Genomic DNA, 17,081 nt, shown 5'->3' with positions numbered 1-17,081 from the left:
AAGCTGCAACTAGTCTGTCATACAGACCCCTGAAGCAAATATATCCAAGAACGCCCACACAAGTCTAGAAAATGTGGCAAGTCTAGATTTCCACAGCTTCAAGTCTCAGGGCTCCTTTTCATTATATTTTATTTTTTTCACTATGAGCTTTTTTTTCTGTAAATATGTTCATTTTCAGAGACTAGCTGTTAGTCTAAGCTGCAACGGTTTCAATATAATCGATTTGTCATCTGCTGGCTAACATCACAGTGCTCACAGTGCATTTTGTTTAGATTGAAACACTTCTAGGTAAACGTTTATCACTGCTGGAACGAAACGCCACTTGGTATAAAGAGGGTGCAGACAATGAAATGTGTTGAGTGTTCAATTAAGTCGTGCATGGTCGGCATCGTATTTACTTTTGAATTCGGATGACTGTTGATTGGGACGTAAAGTAGTTTGAAAGGATTGGATTTATCAAAGGTATTTTATTCTCAAACTGATAAAGACAAATTCAAAATTGGTAAAACGTGACTAACATAAATATTTCTCAAATTCACTTACAATCATGGTTAAATGTACCAGAATACTGTGTACCTATAAGTTAAATAGGGTGTGGATTGAAACTTACATTTAATATTTTCATTTTCAAGCATCAACTAAAGGCTGTTAAAGTTTGAAATTTGTTCTTTTTGAAAATTCATTTTTATAATGATAAATATTATTACAATAAAAATCCAAGTTAATTAACCATTTGCACTATTTCAATAATATTCACCTACATTTATATTAATTCAGACATATCCGAAATTTATCAGCTGGCATCAGTCTAAAATGAGTTCCAGCACTACGTACTTATTCAATACATAATCAAATGATGAAAAAACAGATCCTTACCTGCATCGTCCGCCGTTTTCACACATATTCGTGCCTTTGTCGGGGTCGCAATATGGTCCATATTGGCACTCATTTCCAAAGAATCCTTCAAAACAATCACACCTATATTCCGAGTAGTTGAAGTTAGCCACACAGTTCCCGAGGTACGAACACTCATGCACCGAGCAGGCATCCCTGCCAACCTTCTCCTCTACCCCAACAACCTCATAGGTGATGTTAAATCCATAAACGTCCTGGAGGTAGTCCTCGACCCTCAGGTGGATGTTCCCGTTGTCACGGACGCTGAAGGTAATGACCACGAAGGGCTTGTATGCCACCAAGGAGGTGAATTCGTCCTCGAAGTTGATTTCCCCAAGGTTGTTCTTGCCGGTATAGGACACTTCGCTGTCGTATTGGTCATACTCTGACAGATAGAAACCGCTTCTTAGAAAATACTGGGTGAAGTACAGGATGATCTTTCTCTCCGGGGGTGCTTGGATGACCCAATGACACGAAATAGGAGTAGGGAACCTGTCGGGGAATTTAGGGGACTTTATGAACCCCCTCTCTTCTGTCAGGAAACCTCCGCAGTCCGTGTACAAAAAATTAGCCACCACAAGGTGAGAGAGAACAATAAAGCAGATGCATACTCCGATTGCCTGTCCGAATATCTTCATTTGGCTTCAAGGAAACGCTTCATGTCTCCACGAAGCTACAACTGAGTACTCTCTCACTTCACAAGCCTTCTATAGTGAGCAACAGCACGGGCAGCAGGTCCTCTCGTTGGCAAGTCTATAAGAAAGAACATATAAGAATACACTCATCCAACAGCCTCAGCCCACTATCCTTCTAATGATCAACCATAACGTGCTACTGGTTAAACTATTGCGTGGCCAAAATAGTATTAACACTTTCTCCGCGGGGAAGATTCTGATCAATAGACGCGAAGCACTGGTGACACCGTGCCCTAGACTGCCAGAGCGCCATTTGATACGGCAGGCCGATCAAGGTATAATGCTTCCGCTACACCATGGTATAATGTGTCAATGGGCTCTCCCTTCTGGTGACCTCAATAATTAACCTACGACACGGAATAAATAAGGTTAACACGGCTGGGCTCATAGTGTTGTCGGTAAGCTGATGATGATATAGCTATTCAGTTACCTAAAGGATAACATATATGTGCAAATCTTGTAAAAGTTGTGTCCTTATCATTGAAGGCGATACCACAGGGCATTATCATTATAAACAAGCGGCACGTACGGTAATATTTCGCCTGATAAGCCACGTATCCATTTTCATGCATATCCTTACTCGATCATATTCTGGTTGGATGATTTTATTGTCTCGGCGTTACGTTTATCCAGTACGGCCAAGAACAAGTCTTCAAACTTTAAAACATACATTTCGTACACGATATCAACTGGTTCGGGTCTGATGTTTGCCACGCGGATTTTTACACACGCGAGTCGTGTCAAAGCACGGATGTTTCAGCAAACTTTTCATGCGACTACTGTACACCGCAAGATCGATGTCTATACTGGAAACGCGTATGTGGTATTCGGTTAAATATTCATATGTACTGAAGGAAACAAAATATGGAATCTACTGAGCTAAAGGAAACACAGCAACATATTGCACTCAGTGGCATTCTGGGCGGTACATGTCCTCTGATCCACAGGGGCGGTGGGGTAGCCTAGTGGTTAAAGCATTCGCTCGTCACGCCGAAGACGTGGTTCGATACCCCACATAGGTACAATGTGGGAAGATCATTTCTGGTGTTTACCGCCATGATATTGCTGGAATATTGCTAAAAGCGGCGTGAAACTTAGACACTATTACATGTGACCTATATGTAGGGTATGGTGGGGGTCAAGAGGTTTGAGTGTTCGCTTCTCCTGACAAAGGACCATGTTTGGTTCCCACTATGGTACGTTGTTTGAAGCCCGTTTCTGGTAGACAGGAGCAGTATCTGCCGTGATATCGCGAGACAGACAGACATACATACACATGCACATGGTATGATATATGTGATTATATTTCGTTATATTACAATATGACATGACAAAGTGGTATGGTCTGACATATATGTAGATGAAAAATGTGATTTGATTCACACGTATGGGTGGTGTTGTATCAGAGGTAGTGTTTCATCCTTGCTATTGCAACTCTAGGGACAAGCGTAACACCTGACATTAACAAAAATGTCACATATAAATTCTAGTACCCCCTCACCCACCCCCTCCCCGAAAAAATAAGAATGTATTTTGGGTTTGTCATTGGGGTAGCTCAGTGCTTGAATTGTTCGCTCAACATGCCGAAACCCGGTATCGACCCTGTCTGTGAGTACCGTTTTTGAACCATCAAAATTGAATTAGCATGCGATAGTATCATTACTTTAAAACTATTGTATAGCATTAATTGGTTACATATGTCTTTGAAAACGAATATTCACTGGATATGGCTTCAGGGAGGTTAACATAACTTGGTTGTGAATGCGTTTGCTTGGTATGTGGAAGATACGGGGTTCTATTCCCCACATAGATACAAGCATTCGGTCCTCTCGGCTAATTCCGTTTCAAAGAGAATTCATACAAATAGCGTGGTGATAGTGATACCGAAAACCTCACACCGCCTGCTGACAACCCATTTGTATCATTTGTTCGTAAATGTGTCAGCCGAGTTTGCCTAACAAATACTGTTGTGTTCTTTAATATCGAGCTGCTGGGCGCGTTGTGCAATGTGAGACTAGCGTTGACTTGTGAAACTCGCGAATCCGGGAATAGAATCGGTTTATATATATTTCCCATAACACAGGCCGATGTAACAGTTTCAAATCAATCCGTTAAAAACACTGCAGAGAGCATACAGCCTTGCCTCAGACCACTCTAAGGGGCATTTACTCAAAACACCTCACTCAAAACCCAGACCACAGTCAGTTGGGCTATAATCATTCCAGTACATTTCTACAGCATTATAATTCTCCTTTTCAGTTCTCTCATACAGTTCTAAAGATTTTAGACGTGTACATGACCCACTTCTTACCTGAAAAAGAGGTATCGAGTGATTGTCAACTCACATTTGAAAACAGGTAGGTGTGAATGAAATCATCAACATATTACTTTTGAATAAACACGTGATATCAATCGCTGTTACACATATATAATTTAACAATATAAATTGTCAGATCTCACAAATCAGGGGATAGTATCACTGGACACCTACATAACGAAATACGTGTGCATGAAATTAGTAGCTTTGAAATATCAAGTACCTTAGCTTGTACCCCAATGGTTTTGATCTTTCTGTTAATAACATGATACTGTTAGATATATGCACGTTTAAATACCTTCAAAGATAATGTTCTGAAGGTAACTTGTTCAACAGAAAAAAAGCTTCAATACCCTATATTGCATAATTTTTTGAAATTAGAAAAAGAAGAAAAATGAAGGCGAATATGTACATTATAAATAACTAATTCTTTATGTGTACAAATTATACACAATGAAAATGAAACTTAGTGGAAAATAAATTAACCTGTCATGTGTTTGATCAGATTTTTGTCACAAATAACATGCTTGGTAATTACAGATTACAATAATTATTTATGGTTCCTTATGTAAAGCAGCTGTGATTTGACTGTGATTTGTTCTCACGAAACTGTCATGTGCTGTAATTATGTCATGTTTGAATAAAAATGTCATTTACAACAGTATCATCAGTCCAGATGCCATTTGACTATTAGAAGTTATGGCGAAAGGCAAACAAGTGGAACGCAAATAGTAATGGCCTCGTTATCTATAATCAGACAAGCAAATTAACACAAACTACCTTAATTACGATTCCCAGTACTTGTTATGCAGCTTCTACAAATGACATGAGTTTTGTTTATAAGGAGTGTTATCAAAAGGGTAGCGGGTAGCCTAGTGGTTAAATCGTTCGCTCGCCACGCCGAAGACCCGGGTTCGATTCCTGACGTGGGTACAAGGTGTGAAGCCCATTTCTGGTGTCTCCCGCCGTGATATTGCTGGAATTTTGCTTAAAGCGGTGTAAAACGCAACTCACTCACTCAAAGGGTAGCAAATTGATTTATTTGGGAAGGTCGAAATATTGCAGTTGTCAGACGTTGGTGAATCCACGAATTATGGAACGTTGTTGACACAATAAAACCATAACAGGGCAAACCGAAATTCGAACCAAGAACCTCAGGTTTCTGACTCGCCTTTACACAGTATCCGTGCCCGTAGCGCAACAGAAGCCATAGAGCTAAAATTTTGAAACAGTACCTTCCACTGCTTAAAAGTGAAATGTTATGTCACTGTCTACAAATTGGTGAAATGTTACTGCAGCAATATGTTCCTGCAGCAAGTATAACGCTAGGCAAAAGAAGTTGGTAAAACTATTGGCAAATACAATATTACAATGTCAAAATATTTGAAAAGAATGTAATACTCAAGCGTAAAAGATAGGGTAACTATGTTGAAGATAGAAAATATTATACTTCTATGGAAATAAGTAAGTAGAAGCAAAATAGGGTGAAAAACAAGTGTGTGGAATGTTACTTCACTATCAACTGTTATGCCACGTGAAAGAATCCCCCGTTTCTGTTGCAACATCAGCGATGATATAACTTTCTACACACGAACCTCCAATGGAAGCTTTCAACAATACCTTAATCCTGTTACCAATTAGACCAGTCCTTTCCCACAGAGTACACGACGTACAGATAACATAAAAATCCGGTCATACCTATTTGGAACAATGTTCCAAAGGGGTTGACTCTGAGAAGCTTGAGACTGACGGTAGGAAGATTATGATCGTTATCATCCAGTGATATACTCGCAGCCAGTCGTGATCGGTTTGTTAGTTCAGCCGGATACGTGACGTGGAAGTTACAAGATGAAGGATTACCTGTTGTTCGTGCTTTCACATTTGCATTCAATCTAAATCTAAATCTAATTCAACTGTCTGTTTCAAAACGAGGGCTCGTGACGTGTTTGCAATGACAAATATGTTGTAGCAGAACCATTTTAATGAGGTATTCGTTATTTGTCCAAATGCATTTGGATTTGAAATCGAAAGTACGCTGACATATCCCAAACCACGATTTTACAAGGAATTATTATTTTTCATTATTGTTATTATAGGATATTTAAAAAGTGCACATATCCACGCAGCTAGTACATGCTCAAGGCGCTGTGTTTTTCCCTCGAACATTGGATGTCAAGCTCAACGGCACATAGTATTATCAATCTCAACTCCCTGGGGATCATACATCTCTTGCAGCAACTAGGCGCACCGAGTTATTGCGGCGTTCCCATCCTTGCGAGGTTTAAATTAAACATGTCTTTAAAAAAAATAAATCCAGTTCCTTAAGTTTAGACTAATGGTTAAAGCGTTTGCTTGTCTCGCCGAAGACCCGGGTTCGATTCCCCACATGCGTATAATGTGTGAAGCCCTTTTCTGGTGATCTCCGCTGTGATATTGCTGGAATATTGCTAAAAGCGGCGTACAAATTTATCTACACCTTAATTTTAACAAAACTAAGTAATATGTTATATTAAACAGAAACTGAACCTGCATGTAGCAAACAGTTGAGCATCATTTGCATGGTACTTGCGAAAAGTATAAAACCCATTGCTTTCATAATGGGACACAGTCCCTTATTAAGTGCATATCTCACAAATACTTTCAATATACATGTATACTCAACAAAAGCTGCAACAATGTGTTGGAACATAAGTTGAAGAGGTACCTGGTGTTATGCATAAGTATAGTGATGCCATTTAACGTTTGTAATTTAATATACACACCATACAATATGCAAATGCTTTATATACATGAAATTGCTATTTCATAAAATACGTACGAGAACCCAACTTTGGTGAATATTGGTTGTTGGAGTAAAAAAGCTCGCCAATTTTATTTAGATTCTAACATGTAATTACCCATTGTTACAAAGGATCCAGACAACTCGACAACCGGTGTTTATTCTTTCTCTCATGTCGAAATTAATTAAATTTGTCGGAAGTAAATTTGTTTATCAATTCTGAAGAAATTCTCTTTCTTTCTACCAGAAAGCTAGAAATGAAAGGGATAAGTGAAACCGCCTCACCAGTTGCACAATTAGTTCTAGCTTAAAGATTCAGAGTGACGAAAATTAGTGACAAATACAATGGCATCTTTCTAGATACGTTGAGCAACATTGCATTAGCTCCAACACTTGGTATCTACCTCTCGAAACGTTTGAGATGAAAAAGAACATGCTCTTTCTCCGAAGATTTCATTTTTGTTTGGTTTTTGTTTGACGCCGCACTCAACAATATTCCAGCTATATGGCAGCCGTCTGTAGATTATCGAGTCTGGACCAGTGAGTGAGTTTAGTTTTACACCGCACCCAACAATATTCCAGCTGTATGGCAGCGGTCTGTAAATAATCCAGTGCGGACCAGTGAGTGAGTTTAGTTTTACTCCGCACTCAGCAAAATTCCCGCTATATGGCGGCGGTCTGTAGATTATCGAGTCTGGACCAGACTATCTGACCACCCGATCCCGTTAGTCGCCTCTTACGACAAGCATGGGTTACTGAAGAACAATTCTAACCCGGATCTTCACGGGTGAGTATGTTTTTCAGAGGTAGACATATGTTTTTTATATGGATTAGTGAGGTGGGTTATACTAAAACACTGAACTGCATAACGAAATCGGATTTCATTTACATGATATCAACTGTGCCGAAATGCCCTCATGTTGATATTCTTAATCAATTCTTCTTTTCCGGTAGTGGTGGAGGGTACGATGTCGTTAGCTTGGCATGCTAGATGTCCTGAATAAAATATTCTGCTTGACAAAAGCAATTATTTTTATAAACTTTTAAACTCATCTGACCCTGATGGAAGGTATCAATAGGGTTATCTTCACGGATCCCGAAGATTTCAAAGAAAGTCATACGACTCCGCTAAAATGTTCTTCCACCAGGGTGTCGTTGTACAGAGCGACATTAGCTTTACGACTGTCGTAGGCCTATGATGAGGCATGGGAGTCAAGATCATCTTAGCGCTCCGATCGCATTGTTCAACGCTACTCTGGATCCTTCAAGAAGGTTGTAAAGCTTTTAGACTCTTTCACGGTAGCCATTTGGAGAATGATTCCAAATTTGACGCATCAGTGACCAAAATGATTCCCTATTTTGACTTGAATCATATGTGCTCATTTGAATAAATGGAAAAAGTTGACTTGCCTTAGCATGTGTTTGAGTCGGGTGTCACTGGTTGGACAGGTTGCGCCACGATGTTCTCAAACACTTGGTGTTACCACATATATTTGACGGTGATTCGTATGAATATGGAAAGGGGTTCATGTCTGTTATTGTATTTAGGTAAGTGTGATATCATATCTGTTGGGAATTAAGAAGGATTTAACACGCGCGTACCGTCTACATTTCATCATATATTTGCCGTATCACCAAGCATGAGCAATCACCACACGAACACCTAGTGTGTCGGTTGTCACCAGCGACTGATGTAAGAGCTGTCGACGTGATATGACGTTTAATCCAAGTCATGCCTACTTTCCACTAAACGTTCAACCATTTACTGCCAGTAAACCCTGCTACAGAAATAGTTAGCAGTGACTTTGCTAGTATTTATTTAACGAGGACCAACGCCGTTCTGCCGTCGGGCTGAATGTTTTCTTACAGAAGGTGTCTCGAGGATGCGGAAAGGGTTTTGTCGCTATTTTACTAGTTGGCACGATTGTGCAGTGAAGGTTGTCTTTCAGGTGCGTGTGGTCTGGCGTAGTCGTCCCTGTCTACTGATGGGGGGATTGTGCGTACACACTTTCAGTCTAGATTTACACCTTGTATATAAAGCGCCGTGTCATAATGAGACCAATGTCTTTGCGTTAGGTTAAAGATTATCTACCAGATTAAGGACACCTGGGAAAGGCTTAAGCAGCACTCCTTGTTTTATGTTCATGCTACCTGTAACGCCTTTGCTGGACCAGTGACTTGCCTTTACGTGTGTGAAGAGTGCAGTAGGTGAAGCAGGATGCCCTGTTGTAGTGACTGTGACACACACACACACACACACACACACACACACACACACACACACACACACACACACACACACACACACACACACACACACACACACACACATGAAAGCTAAGACACATTCTTGTGATATGATCAAGATGAAACCTTTTCATAGAAATTTGCCATGATCAAATCATGATAAGGTTAATTGTCGCTATATATTTTGGAACACACACACACACACACACACAGACACACACACATTCTATAAGTTCTATAAGAGGCATAGGTAATCCCCAAAGAACATTTGTATCAGAACAGTTACAAAATATCTTAACATTTGTTTTGTTTCTCTAATATGTGGGTTATTTTGTGAACAAATACTTAATATTCAACTTTTGATAGGGATAATCGGATATGTCATGTTTAAATATATACTTGACATTTATGGTAATCACGGAAGACACACACACATACACACACAGAGACACACATACACACAAACACACACACACATACACACACACACATACATACATACATACACACATACATACACACACATACATACATATACATACACACACACACAGACACACAGACACACACACAGACAAAAAATACATACATACACACATGAAACGGTATCATTTACAAAAGTGACTATCACATCTGAAAATAAATAACAAGTACTTTGACTCTCCCCCATGTCCATACATTATCAAGTTTCATTTAGAAAACAATGCCATTTGCCTATCTCCCCTAGCCTTGGAAGCGATGGTGTCACGCAACCTGGTAAGCTGAAGGCACAGAAGTAGTTGGAAAGGCTACATGTTTTTGTGACTTACTTTGTGTTACTCTGTAGACAAGAACAGTACACTAAAAAAACCATAATTCATCCTCCAATTCTTCCCGAGGCTGCTGCAAGCTGTATACGATATCCAGACGTAATGGAAAACGTATTACTACCAATACTTACAATTCCTAAGCCTTATCACTATGGAGCGTGAATGAATTTAGTTTTATGCCGCTTTAGCAATATTCCAGCAGGGGACGGCAGGGGACACCAGAAATGGGCTTCACACATTGTATCCATGTGGGGTGAATCGAACTCGGGTTTTCGGCGTGACGAGCGAACGCTTTAACCACCAGGCTACCCCACCGCCCCTCATCACCAGAAGCATTAAAAATTGCCTGAGACTGGTTGCAGAATGAGTGAGTTTAGGTTTACGCCGCACTCAGCAATATTCCAGCTATATGGCGGCGGCCTGTAAATAATCACGTCTGTACCAGACAATCCAGTGATCAACAGCATGAGCATCGATCTATGCAATTGGGATACGAAGACATGTGTCAACCAAATCAGCGAACCTGACCACGCGATCCTGCCAGTCGCCTCTTAACGACAAGTATGGGTTGCTGAAGATCAATTCTAACCCGGATCTTGCAATGGAATGAAGACTGGTAGCAGGTTCGACACTATTATGCTGATGATAATAGTATGTACTTTACAAATGAATTTGTTACGTCATTTTTATGTGTGGAATGGCATGTATCGCACGTACACCCTGTCATTGATGGCATAGATATAGTGGATGTAGTTGACATATAAACTGTTGATATATTTGTATCTGTTATCTTTCCACAATACATAATTCTGATTCAGGTAATATGTAAGACTTTGTCAATTGTATTATTTAAAACATGGCATATCTATTGATCCCTATCAAAAGTTGAATAGTATATACCTAGATGCATTTCAAAGAATGTCGCAGTATATTTTCTGCTAACTAAAGGAAGCTATACGTTGTGTTAAATTTGTTGCATATCGACCACATCAACAACGTCTCCCGTTGTCAATATACGATGATACACAGTACATCAAGTCAGCGAGCCTGACCACCGATCCAGTTTGGCGGACGCTGCTAACAGCAGCATATGTTACCTGAATTGTATCTTCTGGTTCGATTTTATACTCTTGTGTTGTTTGCACTCAGCGATCCATCCATCCATCCATCCATCCATCCATCCATCCATCCATCCATCCATCCATCCATCCATCCATACATTGGGGCGGTGGGTAGCCTAGTGGTTAAAGCGTTCGCTTGACACCCCGAAGACCCGGGTTCGATTTGCCACATGGGTACAATGTGTGAAGCCCATTTCTGGTGTCTATTGCGTGATATGGCTGGAATATTGCTAAAAGTGGCGTTAAACTAAAGTCACTCACTCACCCATCCATCCATCCATCCATCCATCCATCCATCAATAATTTATTTTATAGTTTTCAGATGTTTCCTTATTGTTTGTCGTACTGCACGGAAAATGGACGCAATTGTGAAAAGTAGTTCTCCAACTCCAGTGTTCCGGGGCTTTCAAAAAGTCAATAATTACCATCTTTAGGCATAATGGTATGACCAAGAATAGCATCATAATGTTCTCATCACACGCATTTAATTTGTTTTATTATTTAATGGTTTATCTGACACTATCATTTTTCCTATACTCACGTAAATCTCAAACTGCAATAATCATGGCCATTGATTATAGGCAATGTGTCTAATAACATACAGGATGTAATAAGTCAACGAAGCCTTTACCTTCATATTTTCTTTAAAATGTTTCTTTATAATTCTTATAATTATATTTTGATCAAGGAAAGTTCCCATTGACAGGACGCCAATATTTGGCATCTATTTACTGTTTTCTCTAGCTGGATATTCCATTTCACATTTTCTCTTGATCAATTTGGCCAATGATAAACGACAAAGGCAGACAAGAATCAAGCGTATTATACAACAACCACTGCATCGTTGTTTGATGAGCTTAATTGATTGAAGTGTCTTCAATAATATTATTTTGATTCCATTTGTCAGGCTGATTGCTCCTTGGTGTAAACTCATGCCATAGTTATTGGTAGAAAAATCGATAAAAAAGACAGCGTTTGAACTTAGGAGGTCTGAAGACGAAATTTGATGCATTGTTTCGCAAAAAGGAACACATTACTTATTTAACACTCTGTAGGATTGGAACTAAACTGCCAAAATGAGGATGGAGACATTGAGAAAAAACAAGGTTACATTTATGACACATTTTTAGCTGATTATCTCACGTTGAAAACAATTGGTGTGACAGATAGCACAAGTCAAAACAAACGTTAAAAGCATTTCAAAGGCTAACAAAAGACAGCGATGACCTGACACACATTAGTTGCCTGTGGAGGTCCTTGAAAAAACCTCGAAGCTTACAAGAAGCACCAGGGAATGAGGAGTCTTCACATTACCAGATTGACAATCATGGCTCTTTGAATGATGTATGCTTGGCAACCTTAGAATGCTTTTATTGAAGTCATATCATCAATACGAAAACCATAAGCATGAACCCATCCTTTGAAGCATGAGTCCAAAATCGATAACAGTCCCCGCGGAGTAACCTCAAATTGACATTAATATTAGCATTAGATTAGACTTTGTACAAACAGTCATTTTTTCGTCCAGTGCTTTCTGACCCTTGTACAAGCAATACTGCTTCTGTCTGGTGCTCTCCAAAATTTGCCTTGTACATCCATCTAATCCTGGATATAATATCGGGAATGTGAACAGGACTGCTTATCTCTGTGTTAATAACATGGCAGATATTTAGGACATTACATAAAAATCCTGTGTGAAGCGAGTGTGCCGTGTTCCCCGCCGTGATCACCTCATACATTTCTCAATGCAGTGAAAACATAGCTGAACCAATCTCAAAAACCCATCAATTAGTCTTTGAAAATATGTAATGTCATAATAATTTGACAGAAACACACTCCAGAACTTACTTCATTAGTGTTTTCCGTTGCAGAAGGGTTTTGGCGGAAGGAAAATAATGTGAATCAGGAACTGTAAGACAGACTAATAAACGCCTGTCATCTCAGTTGACGTAATGTTATTAGTTTGTGCAAATTATGTGCTATTTACGTATAATTTGAGCTATATGGCGTAGGCACTTACAGTCAAGTACAAGATAAGACAAGACAACATTGTGATTGATATAAATTGTCCTATGACAAATGCGAATGAAATAAGTCACTCAAATCGGAGAATATACACTGTGGGCGTTTAAGTTTAAAACTCACAGAAATACTTATGCTTAATAGGTCATTATGGAAGGGAAGCGAAATTTTAATCCTTAACAGTGGACAATTCAACCCTTCGTCTGATAGGTCATAACTTTAAAATTGTACTGGATACAATATGAATATTGGAATAGTTATCTACATAAATTTACATTTATATACATATTCATGTGATAAAAATCATCAAAGCGTCATCACATGACAGTGATAAACAACTAACACCGATTCTACATACAGCTTTACTTCAAAAGATATAATTCTACGTGAACAATGCATATCGACGCCATTGCCGGTTCAACCACACCCACGTATCACCACTGCGATAAAAATAGGCGATATGAGGACAGGTAAAAATGACGAAAATTCTGTGGAACAGTGCTCCCCGGCACAAGTATGTCTACAAACTTGTTAGACATTGAACCATTCGTATCTACACTTAACATGACATAGCTGACCCACCTTCATATACACGGTTGTCCTTGTATTTGCATACTCTGTAGGGCTACTGACAATATGTACTCAAGTATGTTGTTAGGTACGAAAGGAAGGTAACAGTAAACCTCAAATAGTGAATGAATGTTTCTCGTACATCGGCTTATAGTTCTTCACCTAAATCCTGCGAGTAATTATTGCAAGTAAAGTACATGCTTTCAATATTCCTCGCATCAGTTACGGCAGCCAATGTGCAATGTTGTCGGTGCATGACAACTGGAAGTGCATTACAGCAGACCCTGTTATCAATGCTTGACAGATGACATTGTATTACAGCAGACCCTGTTATCAATACTTGACAACTGACATTGTATTACAGTAGACCCTGTTATCAATACTTGACAACTGACATTGTATTACAGCAGACCCTGTTATCAATGCTTGACAACTGACATTGTATTACAGCAGACCCTGTTATCAATGCTTGACAGATGATATTGTATTACAGCAGACCCTGTTATCAATACTTGACAACTGACATTCTATTACTGCAGACCCTGTCATCAATACTTGACAACTGACATTGTATTACAGCAGACTCTGTTATCAATAATACTTACCAACTGACATTGTATTACAGCAGACTCTCTAGTAAATACTTGCCAACTGGAATTGTATTACAGCAGACCTTGTTATCAATACTTGACAGATGACATTGTATTACAGCAGACCCTGTTATCAATACTTGACATGACATTGTATTTTAGCGCAGACATCAATACTTGACTGTTATCAATACTTGACAACTACATTATTACAGCAGACCTTGTTATCAATGCTTGACAGATGACATTGTACATTGTATTACAGCAGACCCTGTTATCAATACTTGACAACTGACATTGTATTACAGCAGACCCTGTCATCAATACTTGACAACTGACATTGTATTACAGCAGACCCTGTTATCAATACTTGACAACTGACATTGTATTACAGCAGACCCTGTTATCAATGCTTGATTACAGCAGACCTGTGTCATCAATACTTGACAACTGACATTGTATTACAGCAGACCTTGTTATCAATACTTGACAACTGACATTGTATTACAGCAGACCCTGTTATCAATACTTGACAACTGACATTGTATTACAGCAGACCCTGTCATCAATACTTGCCAACTGACATTGTATTACAGCAGACCCTGTTATCAATAATACTACCAACTGACATTGTATTACAGCAGACCTTGTTATCAATACTTGCCAACTGACATTGTATTATAGCAGACCCTGTTATCAATACTTGCCAACTGGCATTGTATTACAGCAGACTCTGTTATCAATACTTGATAACTGACACTATATCACAGCAGACTGTGTTATCAATACTTGCCAACTGGCATTGTATTATAGCAGACTCTGTTATCAATTCTTGACAACTGAAATTGTATTACAACATCCTCATATTACAGCAGACACTGTTATCAGTACATACCAACTGACATTGTATTACAGCAGATTCTGTTATCAATACTTGACACCTGACATTGTATTTTAGCAGACTCTGTTATCAATATTTGACAACTGACATTGTATCAGTGTGTAGAGCTACGTGCTTGCCCGTTGTGTTTCTTGCATTATTGGTGGCAAAAACGCAGGCCATGTCCCTTCAACATCAGTTTTGTTTTGAATACAAATATAAAAGAAGTCCTACCTACCTCCCAACGTTTGAGAAAATTCCAGAGAAACTTTTCTTGGTGCAGCCTAAGATGAAGTTTTGCAAGAACCACTCACCATTACGTATTACACTAAACATGCAACAGCATATTCAAACCTGTCTGAACGGTCTACCGAACACAGTCTTCAAAAGAGCAAGTACGTGTATAGAGACTTCGCTTCACGAAGACTACCTTTTTCAATGGCTTTCTACGGCTAAAATGTACCGAAGGTGAAGTGAAGGTGTAATACGAACACGAATGTATGAATCTCTATACAATATGTAAAGTGGCAAAGATTTGGGCCACGAATTGAATAACCTTGAAGATTTGACTTTAACATACCTGGTGTGTCTTTCAAAATGAAACTACGCCTGTAGCGTGGTGAAATTGTATAGTCGTAACAGAAAGTTTTCGTAACCAAATCACAAAACCATTATGGGGCTAGATAATAAAACTAGGAATGTATAGGCTATCATTTAGTAATCTTGTACAAGGTGGAATCTTAAGATGAACTCAGCTTTCTAACGATTATGGAAATGTGTGTGTGCGTGCATGCATGCATGCGTGCGTGCGTGCATGAGTGCGTGCGTGCGTGTGTGTGTGCGTGCGCGCGCGTGTGTATATAAACTCCGAGCCGACAAGTCCTTGTTTTAAGCATTAATGCCAAGCGGAGTGGCAACAAATATCGGACTCCGGGCTAACGATCCATCAACAAGATCTCCAGATCGTGTAGGAAACAGATAGGTGTACAAATAACAAAATGTGCTTGATCCCGACTGGCAGACTAATTTATACCAGACTAATTCATCAGATCGAGGAGGCACTTATACCCAGGTGTTCATTACCAAAACATTCTGAAGCAAAATCATTGCATAAATAGGACAGAAAGAACGGTCCCCGTAGAAAACAGGTCAGGCTCAGAGCTAGTCTGTCATACAGACCCTGAAACAAATATACCCAATGCAGCCCATGCAAGTATGAAAATGAAGAGTGAGTGAGTGAGTTTGGTTTTACGCCGCTTTTAGCAATATTCCAGCAATATCACGGCGGGGGACACCAGAAACGGGCTTCACACATTGTACCCATGTGGGGAATCGAATCCGGGTCTTCGGCGTGACGAGCAAGCGCTTTAACCATTAGGCTACGTAAACCCCACAGCCCCATGAAAATGAAGAAAGTGTCGGGGCTCCTTTACATCATATTTAATGTACATGACTTAGGAACTGTTTTTTTCTGTAAAATATGTTCATTTCCGAGACTAGATGTGTCTTGCTCAGAGTCCATTCAGAGGATCTTAGTCAAGCTCGTAAACACGTTCTGGACAGCATACACGTACGCATTTAAGGTGTGGATCATTTGATCGGCAGTGAACATCTACCACTTCCCCATGATTACTATCAACAATTATGCTACTGTAGTTTAGTTGGTCGTAGAAAAAGAGAATACAGTTATTTTCTGACCCGAAACTCCTTTTTATCATCGACCTGTGAAGATCCGGGTTAGAATGTACCTTCCAGTAACCCATGCGACTAACGGGATCTCGTGGTCAGGCTCGCTGGCTTGGTTGACGCATGTCATCGGCTCCCAATTGCGCAGATCGATGCTCATGCTGTTGCTCACTGGATTGTCTGGTCAGACTGGATTATTTACAGACCGCCACCATATAGCTGGAGTATTGCTGAGTGTGGCTTAAAACTAAACTCACTCATTCCTTTATCATCCACCAGTTTCTTACGCTGGTCCAACAGGCTGACTTAGAGGTAGAAATACATTTTAAACTCAGTGGAACAAACCTTTACAACATTCAAGAATATGTATAGTACAACCAGAAATTATTGAGAATTTAAAGATTGTAAATTTTGTTAGTTTTTCACTCATTACTCACGTATTAAATGTGAATATTAGCAGAACCTAACTCA

The 17,081-nt window shown here is 39.5% G+C and overlaps 1 protein-coding gene across 1 annotated transcript in view; it reads right to left on the bottom strand.

Annotated features, from left to right (window-relative positions):
* The window catches only part of LOC124285876, a 124,392-nt gene that overhangs the window by 97,384 nt on the left and 9,927 nt on the right, over window positions 1-17,081 (bottom strand). Inside the window, exon 2 of the mRNA XM_046722156.1 lies at window positions 877-1,647. Coding sequence (XP_046578112.1) covers window positions 877-1,532 — 656 coding nt within the window. The 5' untranslated portion in view covers window positions 1,533-1,647. The remainder of the gene's footprint in view (window positions 1-876; window positions 1,648-17,081) is intronic.

The sequence above is a fragment of the Haliotis rubra genome, unplaced genomic scaffold (assembly GCF_003918875.1).
Source record: "Haliotis rubra isolate DU_JTF1 unplaced genomic scaffold, ASM391887v1 Scf37, whole genome shotgun sequence".
Classification (NCBI taxonomy): domain Eukaryota; kingdom Metazoa; phylum Mollusca; class Gastropoda; order Lepetellida; family Haliotidae; genus Haliotis; species Haliotis rubra.
This window is presented reverse-complemented; position numbering and strand designations above follow the sequence as displayed.